Genomic DNA, 12,449 nt, shown 5'->3' on the forward strand with positions numbered 1-12,449 from the left:
TTCACTCATTTTGTTGAGATTTCTTATAATGATCTATGTATCAAGTGGTCAGCCTTTCATTAGTTATATTTAGAACTCATTACTCTGAGCTCAAATTTATGACATAATTTTCTTAATGATTTTATTTTACTACTTTGCATTGTCTCAAACACATGTTGATTAATTACACAATCTGTGATTATTCTTATGTACCATCTTAATTCTGAATTATCATAAATAGAGATTGAAATCACAAAATAGAGACTCAAGTGGCTATAAAATGGAACAACAATATGAGTGTTTGAGACCATGAAACTGACATTGTTTATAAACTATATAAAGGAACTATGTGATACTTAATTGACCATGGAACACCAACTCCCATGAAATTGATATTTTCATCTCACCTTATAAAAAGAGCAAGCAACTTTTCTCTAACTTGACTGTGGAAGTCTGTAACATCATACCTTACCTTACAAGAGGCCCAAAAGGCCTGCAACACTTACAGGGTTAATTTAGGAATTTAGTCACTTAACAAAGATTTTTAAACATGACAAATAATTCTTAAATTAATTTCCCTATTGGGTCCAGGCTTTGTGGCCAAACAGATGTCCGATTCATCACACACAAAACTGTTTCAGACCAAACCTGGACAATATCGTTGTACAAAAGAAGAATTTCAAAGAGATTACACTTCCTCTATTGGGCCTCATATCTCTGATGTCAGGCTTCTGTTTAACACAGAATTGGATTTCTTTCAGCAAGGTATGCTTCAGGCCGATTGGGACAGAATCATGGTATTCCCACAAAAGAAGGAATTTAAAGAATTTCCACTATTTGACCCCACTCATCATTTACACACTATTTCATGCAACAAGAGGCTATAGGGCCTTAATTGCTCACCTGGATCTTAAAGCCCAGCAATGTTATACATGCCTATATGTTGGGTATTTCAAATATTTCCAAATTAAAGTTCGGTCACTTAATCTCTTTGATAGGGCAAGAACAATGGGTAACTTCTTACATCATCACTGTCTTTTTCGATTCCCAATAAGAACTTATATGGTTATCAGGTTGGTATCTTAACTATATCAAAACTATGACACACCCAAGGGCTGATTCTTAGGTAACAATTGGTTTCATCTCTTAATGCCAAGCTATTCTATACATATATAGTTATGGGATAGGCATTTTGCCTGTTTCAAAGATATCACCCAGAACTTCAGTTCAGAGGGGTGGAGCCACACCCTGGGGCCAGTTCTTACACTGTGACTGTGTTTATCTCTTGATGCCCAAGCATTGCCATATATTTTTTAGGGGTGGGGATCTCAGCTGTCTCAAAGATATTACCATGAAACTGTGTGCCTAGAAGTGGGGCCAGACCCCAGGACCGATTCTTACAAAACGAATGAAGCAATGCTATACATGGTTATGGAATTGGGATGTTTTCAAATACATTTCCTCTTATCAAACCCCTCCCCTCCTGCCCTAGGTGGCAGAGATCCACCATTTATACAAAATTAATTCCCTTCACCAAAACATGATTCTCACTAAATTTGAGCAAAACTCAATCATTCCTACAAGAATTGTAGAATTTTAAAGAATTTGTTCTATTTCCTCTAATGGGCCCTACTCCTCGCTCTTGCTCCAGGTGGCTGAAATCCATTGTTTATACCAAATTGATTCCCCTTTACCTAAACATGATTCAGACCAAATTTGGGCAAAATCTGACCATTCCTACAGGAAGAGTAGAATTTTCAACGGACTTGCCAAATTTCCCCATTTGGGCCCCTCCCTTCAGGTCCTGAGGGGCTGGGACACAACAACTATACAACAAGAGGCCTAGCTGCCTTGACAGTCACCTGAGATGAGCAATATTGAATATAAAGGTAAAAGGATAGTTATCATGTGTCATGAAACAGAAAGTAAGACACTGAATATAGTAAGCCAGTGTGAAAACATGCATTCCATCAAAACTGTCATCCTCTCCCACCGCGGAAGCTAAGACAGAATTGATTCCATTTTACCTAAGAATGCTTCCAACCGAACTGGGGTAAAATCAAATCATTCCTACAGGAAGAGTAGGATTTTAAATAAATTTGTTTCATTTCCCCTAATGGGACCAACCTCCACATGCCCCAAGGGGCCTTGAGACCTACCATTTATGCAAAAATTGATTCCCCTTCACCTAAAAATACTTCAGACTTCAGGGCTTAATCCAATCATTCTCACAGGTTCCACTTGCCAAAAATTTTGTAACAATCTGTTTCAGCCATTCATGAAGGTCAAACAGTCAATGGATGCATGCCATGGCATAAACTCACCAGTTCTTTGAACCAGGTGAGCTCAAAACCCTAACTTACCAACTAAACCCAGATATTCCATGCAAAAGTAGTATGCACAAACTAAAATCTGGTATTTGTTTCAGTGACAGCAGCTAGAACTGGTGTTCTATGAGAACAATGGGGTCTACAATTTCTTGTAAAAGGTAAAGTAAATGATAAAATTAGTTTTAAGGCAAGGTTCCAAAACAAACTATATTTTCGAAAATCCAAAATTAGAAAAAAATGATCCCTGCATATACATCTATATGTGGCTCATAACATTATGGCATAGTTTCAATTGATTCCTAAGCTTAGAAAAATCAAATCTAATTGTAGGTCGTATTCGGTTACCATAGAAACAAAATGACATAAGATGTGTTTGATAATAGCATCATAAGGTCACACCAAAGAGGTCTAGGGAATCCTGAAGCACCAACTGAATCAAGGCATTCTCACATCTAACCTTGGAACCCTGAAACACCTACTGAATCAACATATTCTCATCCTTAACCTTGGAATCCTGAAGCACCAACTGAATCAAGGCATTCTCATCCTTAACCTTCGAACACTAAAACACCAACTGAATCAAGGCATTCTCACATCTAACCTTGGGACCCTGAAACACCAACTGAATCAAGGCATTCTCATCCTTAACCTTGGAACCCTGAAACACCAACTGAATCAAGGCATTCTCACATCTAAAGTTGGAACCCTGAAACACCTACTGAATCAACATATTCTCATCCTTAACCTTGGAATCCTGAAGCACCAACTGAATCAAGGCATTCTCATCCTTAACCTTCGAACACTAAAACACCAACTGAATCAAGGCATTCTCACATCTAACCTTGGAACCCTGAAACACCAACTGAATCAAGGCATTCTCATCCTTAACCTTCGAACACTAAAACACCAACTGAATCAAGGCATTCTCACATCTAACCTTGGAACCCTGAAACACCAACTGAATCAAGGCATTCTCATCCTTAACCTTCAAGGCATCATATCACTAAAACACCAACTGAATCAAGGCATTCTCATCCTTAACCTTGGAACCCTGAAACACCAACTGAATCAAGGCATTCTCATCCTTAACCTTCGAACACTAAAACACCAACTGAATCAAGGCATTCTCACATCTAACCTTGGAACCCTGAAACACCAACTAAATCAAGATATTCTCATCCTTAACCTTAACCTTCAAGGCAATCCTTAACTAAAACACCAACTGAATCAAGGCATTCTCACATCTAACCTTGGAACCCTGAAACACCAACTGAATCAAGGCATTCTCATCCTTAACCTTCGAACACTAAAACACCAACTGAATCAAGGCATTCTCACATCTAACCTTGGAACCCTGAAACACTAACTGAATCAAGGCATTCTCATCCTTAACCTTCGAACACTAAAACACCAACTGAATCAAGGCATTCTCACATCTAACCTTGGAACCCTGAAACACTAACTGAATCAAGGCATTCTCATCCTTAACCTTCGAACACTAAAACACCAACTGAATCAAGGCATTCTCACATCTAACCTTGGAACCCTGAAGCACCTACTGAATCAAGGCATTCTCATATCTTACCTTAGAACCCTGAAACACCAACTAAATCAAGATATTCTCATCCTTAACCTTGGAACCCTGAAACACCAACTGAATCAAGGCATTCTCATCCTTAACCTTCGAACACTAAAACACCAACTGAATCAAGGCATTCTCACATCTAACCTTGGAACCCTGAAACACCAACTGAATCAAGGCATTCTCATCCTTAACCTTGGAACCCTGAAACACCAACTGAATCAAGGCATTCTCATATCTTACCTTGGAACCCTGAAACACCACTTAATCAAGGTATTCTCATATCTAACCTTGGAACTCTGAAAGTACCCAGAGGTTATTTTTCCCCAGGTTTAACTACCAAGATATTTGCCACATCCCCTGATTGACCAAAATCATATCTACTAATAACTTTGTTCTACCTGATGCAACCTAATGAAAGCTGGCAGAAGGGATAATAACACAACAGCTTATGTTTTTAAAAATGGAGAGTTGACATTTTATTTAAAATTGCCATCAAACACAGGCTTCTGACTTCCAAACTTAGATATTATCTGATTTCCATGAAACTTAAGATGTAAAATGGCCGCCATTTTCTGGCCTCAGATTTGTTTAAATCTATATACTACACAATTTCCACAGCATAGGACACAAGTCACTTTTGTAACCTCAGTTTCACATTTCACCAATTTTTTTACCCTTTAGGTCAGATGACTTAACAAAAAATCTCACTTCGAATATGTACTTGTACATCCAATAAATACATAGACAATCATAAAAATATGTGTTAGCAACAGACTAGTATTTTTATTAATCTGCATCAGCTTCATAACTAACGCTCGTTTTTTAGCCTTTTGGATTCCAGCAGCCATACACAAAAACTAATAAACAAAACACGGTAGACATTCTGTAAACAAACTACAATGTATTTTGTTTTAAGTTTGTTTGCCTTATTCTGTATATTAAATTCTAAATTTCACCTGTGTATCTGTGTAAACGGAAGGATTAATGACCAATCAAAAATTACAATAGAGCTCGTTAACACTGATACTTCTGGCCAATCAAGTAAAGTTATTCAGACCAAAGCCGGGAAACTTTTACCCAAGACAAGGTGACGCCTGAATTGTTTGACACAAAAAAGGAAATTTTGGCAGAATTTAGAAAGGACGGACCACAAAATATATTCGACACAAACACAGTATTCAACTCAAGTGTTCAAATCATCTGTGTTTAATTTACTAAAATAATTCAGAAAAAAAATCGGGAAGGAACACAACATTTGACTTGTCGAATGTATTTGATTCAAGCATGTGCGACACAGGTGAGTTTTACAGCATTCTCATGTAACAACAGTGAAAATTTCTCTCACAAACTTTAGTGTTATAGATTTTCAAATGTATACATACCAAATTTGCACGTCAAACATTCCTTCACAACCATATTTATAGGAATTCATATGTCCGTTAGGCCAGCGAACCTATTCAAACATAAACAGCAGTATCAGCACTATTCCCCACAGAACATACAACTTACAACTTAGTTCCAGTATTTAATTTCTTATTTATGATTTTGCATTGTGATTCCTCATTTGTTACCCTATTATTCTGTGTTTACCATGATATTAAGGTCAAACATTCACCTTTCTTCAGTATATCTGTATGGGTTAAGAGTTGGCAACCTCTGACACATTATCTTTATAACCAAGCATTGTATTGGTTGTGTTCAGCTACACAATGTATTTTTTGTATAAACAGCACCAATTTACACCTAATCTGGTCTATAAACGGTGTTTCTCTTACCCTGACAATCCCGTTGGTATTGACATCAAAAACAACACCAATATTTGTAGGGCCACCGTCTTGGTGACCATACGACCAGTCTTTGTCTGAAATTTAACAGTAATTGTGATCATATGACAAATCTTTGTCTGAAATAGCCAATCATTTAGTAGTAATTGAGATCATATGACCAATCTTTGTCTGAAATAGCCAATCATTTAGTAGTAATTGAGATCATATGACAAATCTTTGTCTGAAATAGTCAATCATTTGGTAGTATTTGAGACCATATGACAAATCTTCTGACAGTCTTTTCATTTTAGTTTTCTTATTTAAGATATACATTTATATCATTAAAACAATAACATTTCTATTTTAAGCACTTTGTGATAGGAATCTTCATGTTATAAAATCAATTTCTTTAATGTTACAATTCAATCATTATATAATCTTTAAACATTGACATTGAAGGACAAATTAATGAATGCCAACTATTCATAACTACCTCTACACACAAGGCATCCGGTACCAATCAGCTCATCCTGCTGAAGAATTCGTGGCTCTTGAGTCAGTGAAAGGTCAAATTTTTCATCTGCTCCATACCTGTATCGTCCTCTCATATGATTCAAATCCCACTCAACAGTCAACCAACCTGATATCAGACATTAATAAATGTTTTAAACAAAAGATCTAACTGTTTTCTGTCATACTATGAAACTAAGATACATCTCTATTGGTATAACTTTTATCAGTCCATCTAGTTAACTTGACTGTCCATAAGCAAAAGACCAACTAGGCTTAACTGTTAATGAAGTTCAACTTTCTGGCCTTAATTGTTACCTAAATTTGACTGCCTGGCCTTAATTGTTACCTAAGTTTGACTGCCTGGCCTTAATTGTTACCTAAGTTCAACTGCCTGGCCTTAATTGTTACCTAAGTTTGACTGTTTTGCCTTAATTGTTACCTAAGTTTGACAGCCTGGCCTTAATTATAACCTAAGTTTGACTGTCTTGCCTTAATTGTTACCTAAGTTTGACTGCCTGGCCTTAACTGTCACCGAAGTTTAACTTTCTGGCCTTAACTGTCACCTAAGTTTGATTGCCTGGCCTTAATTGTTACCTAAGTTTGACTGTCTGGTCTTAACTGTCACCGAAGTTTGACTGTCTGGCCTTAACTGTCACCTAGGATTGATTGTCTGGCCTAAACTGTTACCTAAGTTCAACTTTCTGGCCTTAACTGTTACCTAAGTTTGACTGCTTGGCCTTTACTGTCACCTAAGTTTGATTGTCTGGCCTTAATTGTTACCTAAGTTTGACTGTCTAGCCTTAACTTTTACCTAAGTTTGACTGTCTGGCCTTAACTGTCACCTAAGTTTGATTGTCTGGCCTTAATTGTAACCTAAGTTTGACTGTCTGGCCTTAATTATCACCGAAGTTTGACTGCCTGGTCTTAACTGTCACCGAAGTTCAACTTTCTGGCCTTAACTGTTACCTTAGTTTGACTGCCTGGCCTTAACTATTACCTAAGTTTGATTGTCTGGCCTTAATTGTAACCTAAGTTTGACTGTCTGGCCTTAATTATCACCGAAGTTTGACTGCCTGGTCTTAACTGTCACCGAAGTTCAACTTTCTGGCCTTAACTGTTACCTAAGTTTGACTGCTTGGCCTTTACTGTCACCTAAGTTTGATTGTCTGGCCTTAATTGTTACCTAAGTTTGACTGTCTAGCCTTAACTTTTACCTAAGTTTGACTGTCTGGCCTTAACTGTCACCTAAGTTTGATTGTCTGGCCTTAATTGTAACCTAAGTTTGACTGTCTTGCCTTAATTGTTACATAAGTTTGACTGCCTGGCCTTAACTGTTACCTAAGTTTGACTGCCTGGCCTTAACTGTCACCGAAGTTCAACTTTTCTGGCCTTAACTGTTACCTAAGTTTGACTGTCTGGCCTTAATTGTAACCTAAGTTTGACTGTCTTGCCTTAATTGTTACATAAGTTTGACTGCCTGGCCTTAACTGTTACCTAAGTTTGACTGCCTGGCCTTAACTGTCACCGAAGTTCAACTTTCTGGCCTTAACTGTTACCTAAGTTTGACTGCCTGGCCTTAATTGTTACCTAAGTATGACTGCCTGGCCTTAACTGTCACCGAAGTTCAACTTTCTGGCCTTAACTGTTACCTAAGTTTGACTGCCTGGCCTTAATTGTTACATAAGTTTGACTGCCTGGCCTTAACTGTCACCGAAGTTTAACTTTCTGGCCTTAACTGTCACCTAAGTTTGATTGCCTGGCCTTAATTGTTACCTAAGTTTAACTTTCTGGCCTTAACTGTTACCTAAGTTTGACTGCCTGGCCTTAATTGTTACCTAAGTTTGACTGTCTGGCCTTAATTGTTACCTAAGTTCAACTTTCTGGCCTTAACTGTTACCTAAGTTTGACTGCCTGGCCTTAATTGTTACCTAAGTATGACTGCCTGGCCTTAATTGTTACCTAAGTTTGACTGCCTGGCCTTAACTGTCACCGAAGTTTAACTTTCTGGCCTTAACTGTCACCGAAGTTCAACTTTTCTGGCCTTAACTGTCACCTAAGTTTGACTGTCTGACCTTAATTGTCACCTAGGTTTGATTGTCTGGCCTTAACTGTTACCTAAGTTCAACTTTCTGGCCTTAACTTTTACCTAAGTTTGACTGCTTGGCCTTAACTGTTACCTAAGTTTGACTGCCTGGCCTTAATTGTAACCTAAGCTTGACTGTCTTGCCTTAATTGTTACCTAAGTTCAACTTTCTGGCCTTAACTGTTACCTAAGTTTGACTGCCTGGCCTTAATTGTTACCTAAGTTTGACTGCCTGGCCTTAACTGTCACCGAAGTTTAACTTTCTGGCCTTAACTGTCACCTAAGTTTGATTGCCTGGCCTTAATTGTTACCTAAGTTCAACTTTCTGGCCTTAACTGTTACCTAAGTTTGACTGCCTGGCCTTAATTGTTACCTAAGTTTGACTGTCTGGCCTTAATTGTTACCTAAGTTTGACTGTCTTGCCTTAATTGTTACATAAGTTTGACTGCCTGGCCTTAACTGTTACCTAAGTTTGACTGCCTGGCCTTAACTGTCACCGAAGTTCAACTTTCTGGCCTTAACTGTTACCTAAGTTTGACTGCCTGGCCTTAATTGTTACCTAAGTTTGACTGCCTGGCCTTAATTGTTACCTAAGTTTGACTGCCTGGCCTTAACTGTCACCGAAGTTTAACTTTCTGGCCTTAACTGTCACCTAAGTTTGATTGCCTGGCCTTAATTGTTACCAAAGTTCAACTTTCTGGCCTTAACTGTTACCTAAGTTTGACTGCTTGGCCTTTACTGTCACCTAAGTTTGACTGTCTGGCCTTAATTGTCACCGAAGTTTGACTGCCTGGTCTAAACTGTCACCGAAGTTCAACTTTCTGGCCTTAACTGTTACCTAAGTTTGATTGCCTGGCCTTAATTGTCACCTAAGTTTGATTGTCTGGCCTTAACTGTTACTTAAGTTTGACTGTCTTGCCTTAATTGTTACCTAAGTTTGACTGCCTGGCCTTAACTATTACCTAAGTTTGACTGCCTGGCCTTAATTGTAACCTAAGTTTGACTGTCTTGCCTTAATTGTTACCTAAGTTTGACTGCCTGGCCTTAACTGTTACCTAAGTTTAACTGCCTGGCCTTAACTGTCACCGAAGTTCAACTTTTCTGGCCTTAACTGTCACCTAAGTTTGACTGTCTGACCTTAATTGTCACCTAGGTTTGATTGTCTGGCCTTAACTGTTACCTAAGTTCAACTTTCTGGCCTTAACTTTTACCTAAGTTTGACTGCTTGGCCTTAACTGTTACCTAAGTTTGACTGTCTGGCCTTAACTGTTACTTAAGTTTGACTGCCTGGCCTTAATTGTTACCTAAGTTTGACTGTCTTGTCTTAACTGTCACCTAAGTTTGACTGTCTGGCCTTAACTGTCACCTAGGTTTGATTGTCTGGCCTAAACTGTTACCTAAGTTCAACTTTCTGGCCTTAACTGTTACCTAAGTTTGACTGTCTGGCCTTTACTGTCACCTAAGTTTGACTGCCTGGCCTTAATTGTTACCTAAGTTTGACTGTCTGGCCTTAACTGTCACCTAAGTTTGACTGCCTGGCCTTAACTGTTACCTAAGTTTGACTGCTTTGCCTTTACTGTCACCTAAGTTTGATTGTCTGGCCTTAACTTTTACCTAAGTTTGACTGTCTGGCCTTAACTGTCACCTAAGTTTGACTGTCTGGCCTTAATTGTCACCGAAGTTTGACTGCCTGGTCTAAACTGTCACCGAAGTTCAACTTACTGGCCTTAAATGTTACCTAAGTTTGATTGTCTGGCCTTAACTGTTACTTAAGTTTGACTGTCTTGCCTTAATTGTTACCTAAGTTTGACTGCCTGGCCTTAACTATTACCTAAGTTTGACTGCCTGGCCTTAATTGTAACCTAAGTTTGACTGTCTTGCCTTAATTGTTACCTAAGTTTGACTGCCTGGCCTTAACTGTTACCTAAGTTTGACAGCCTGGCCTTAACTGTCACCGAAGTTCAACTTTTCTGGCCTTAACTGTCACCTAAGTTTGACTGTCTGACCTTAATTGTCACCTAGGTTTGATTGTCTGGCCTTAACTGTTACCTAAGTTCAACTTTCTGGCCTTAACTTTTACCTAAGTTTGACTGCTTGGCCTTAACTGTTACCTAAGTTTGACTGCCTGGCCTTAATTGTAACCTAAGTTTGACTGCCTGGCCTTAACTGTCACCGAAGTTTGACTGTCTAGCCTTAACTTTTACCTAAGTTTGACTGTCTGGCCTTAACTGTCACCTAAGTTTGATTGTCTGGCCTTAACTGTTACCTAAGTTTGACTGCTTGGCCTTTACTGTCACCTAAGTTTGATTGTCTGGCCTTAATTGTAACCTAAGTTTGACTGTCTAGCCTTAACTTTTACCTAAGTTTGACTGTCTGGCCTTAACTGTCACCTAAGTTTGATTGTCTGGCCTTAATTGTAACCTAAGTTTGACTGTCTGGCCTTAATTGTCACCGAAGTTTGACTGCCTGGTCCTAACTGTCACCGAAGTTCAACTTTCTGGCCTTAACTGTTACCTTAGTTTGACTGTCTAGCCTTAACTTTTAACTAAGTTTGACTGTCTGGCCTTAACTGTCACCTAAGTTTGATTGTCTGGCCTTAATTGTAACCTAAGTTTGACTGTCTGGCCTTAATTGTCACTGAAGTTTGACTGCCTGGTCTTAACTGTCACCAAAGTTCAACTTTCTGGCCTTAACTGTTACCTAAGTTTGACTGCCTGGCCTTAACTATTACCTAAGTTTGACTGCCTGGCCTTAATTGTAACCTAAGTTTGACTGTCTTGCCTTAATTGTTACCTAAGTTTGACTGCCTGGCCTTAACTGTTACCTAAGTTTGACTGCCTGGCCTTAACTGTCACCGAAGTTCAACTTTTCTGGCCTTAACTGTTACCTAAGTTTGACTGCCTGGCCTTAATTGTTACCTAAGTTTGACTGTCTTGCCTTAATTGTTACATAAGTTTGACTGCCTGGCCTTAACTGTTACCTAAGTTTGACTGCCTGGCCTTAACTGTCACCGAAGTTCAACTTTCTTGCCTTAACTGTTACCTAAGTTTGACTGCCTGGCCTTAACTATTACCTAAGTTTGACTGCCTGGCCTTAATTGTAACCTAAGTTTGACTGTCTTGCCTTAATTGTTACCTAAGTTTGACTGCCTGGCCTTAACTGTTACCTAAGTTTGACTGCCTGGCCTTAAACTAAGTTTGACTGTCCTGCCTTAATTGTTACATAAGTTTGACTGCCTGGCCTTAACTGTCACTGCCTGGCCTTAACTGTTCAACTTTCTTGCCTTAACTGTTACCTAAGTTTGACTGCCTGGCCTTAATTGTAACCTAAGTTTGACTGCCTGGCCTTAACTGTTACCTAAGTTTGACTGCCTGGCCTTAACTCTCACCGAAGTTCAACTTTTCTGGCCTTAACTGTTACCTAAGTTCGACTGCCTGGCCTTAGCTGTCACCGAAGTTCAACTTTTCTGGCCTTAACTGTTACCTAAGTTTGACTACCTGGCCTTAATTGTTACCTAAGTTTGACTGTCTTGTTTTAGTAAAGCACCTCCACTTATGTAATACATTATGTATCTTATTCTACCACATCTGGATATTGAGAACATTTTTGAAATGACAAATTATGGCCCTGCCCATCAGTATCCTGGTGGTCAGCCAGGGTATACATGTGCAAACCATAAATCTGCCATCCAATACTTACAATTCTAACCAACTTTAAACTATCACTGACAGAAAGTAAGTAAACTATACTTGAATATGAAAGCTTCCTGTACAAACTAATTAAAAGTAAGCATTACTACCTCCTATGGGGAAAATGTGAGACCCTGAAGACATGAAATTCTCAATTTATATTAATAAACCATCTCATATTTCCTCGCATGAAGAGTATTTGAACCTACGTTATCTAGGTCTGGTGAAGAAGATTTTTGAAATTTTAGTTAATTTGACTAATTCTGAAATGCAAATCAGCCCCTCAGCATAGGCCAAGGCCAATATTTGGGTACCATAAGATTACAAACCAATACTGACAATTCTAAGCAACTTTAAATAATTTCTGATAGAGATAAGCAAAATGTACTCTAATAATCAACTACATCAACTATTGATCCCAAAATTAACCCTCTTCCCAAGGGGATATTGTGTGACCTTTTACTCAAGTAGTTCACAACATCAGTTAATGACCTCACAATCTTT

The 12,449-nt window shown here is 38.6% G+C and overlaps 1 protein-coding gene across 1 annotated transcript in view; it reads right to left on the reverse strand.

Moving 5' to 3' along the window:
- LOC132559928 (uncharacterized) overlaps positions 1 to 12,449 on the reverse strand; it is a 55,786-nt gene that overhangs the window by 18,750 nt on the left and 24,587 nt on the right. Inside the window, exons 13-15 of the mRNA XM_060224560.1 lie at positions 6,154 to 6,300; positions 5,670 to 5,755; positions 5,277 to 5,347 (exon numbers count right to left, since the gene is read on the reverse strand). Of these exons, the coding sequence (XP_060080543.1) occupies positions 5,277 to 5,347; positions 5,670 to 5,755; positions 6,154 to 6,300 (304 nt within the window). The remainder of the gene's footprint in view (positions 1 to 5,276; positions 5,348 to 5,669; positions 5,756 to 6,153; positions 6,301 to 12,449) is intronic.

Source organism: Ylistrum balloti, unplaced genomic scaffold (genome assembly GCF_031769215.1).
Source record: "Ylistrum balloti isolate Yb309-2 unplaced genomic scaffold, AGI_CSIRO_Ybal_v1 Utg370998, whole genome shotgun sequence".
NCBI lineage: Eukaryota > Metazoa > Mollusca > Bivalvia > Pectinida > Pectinidae > Ylistrum > Ylistrum balloti.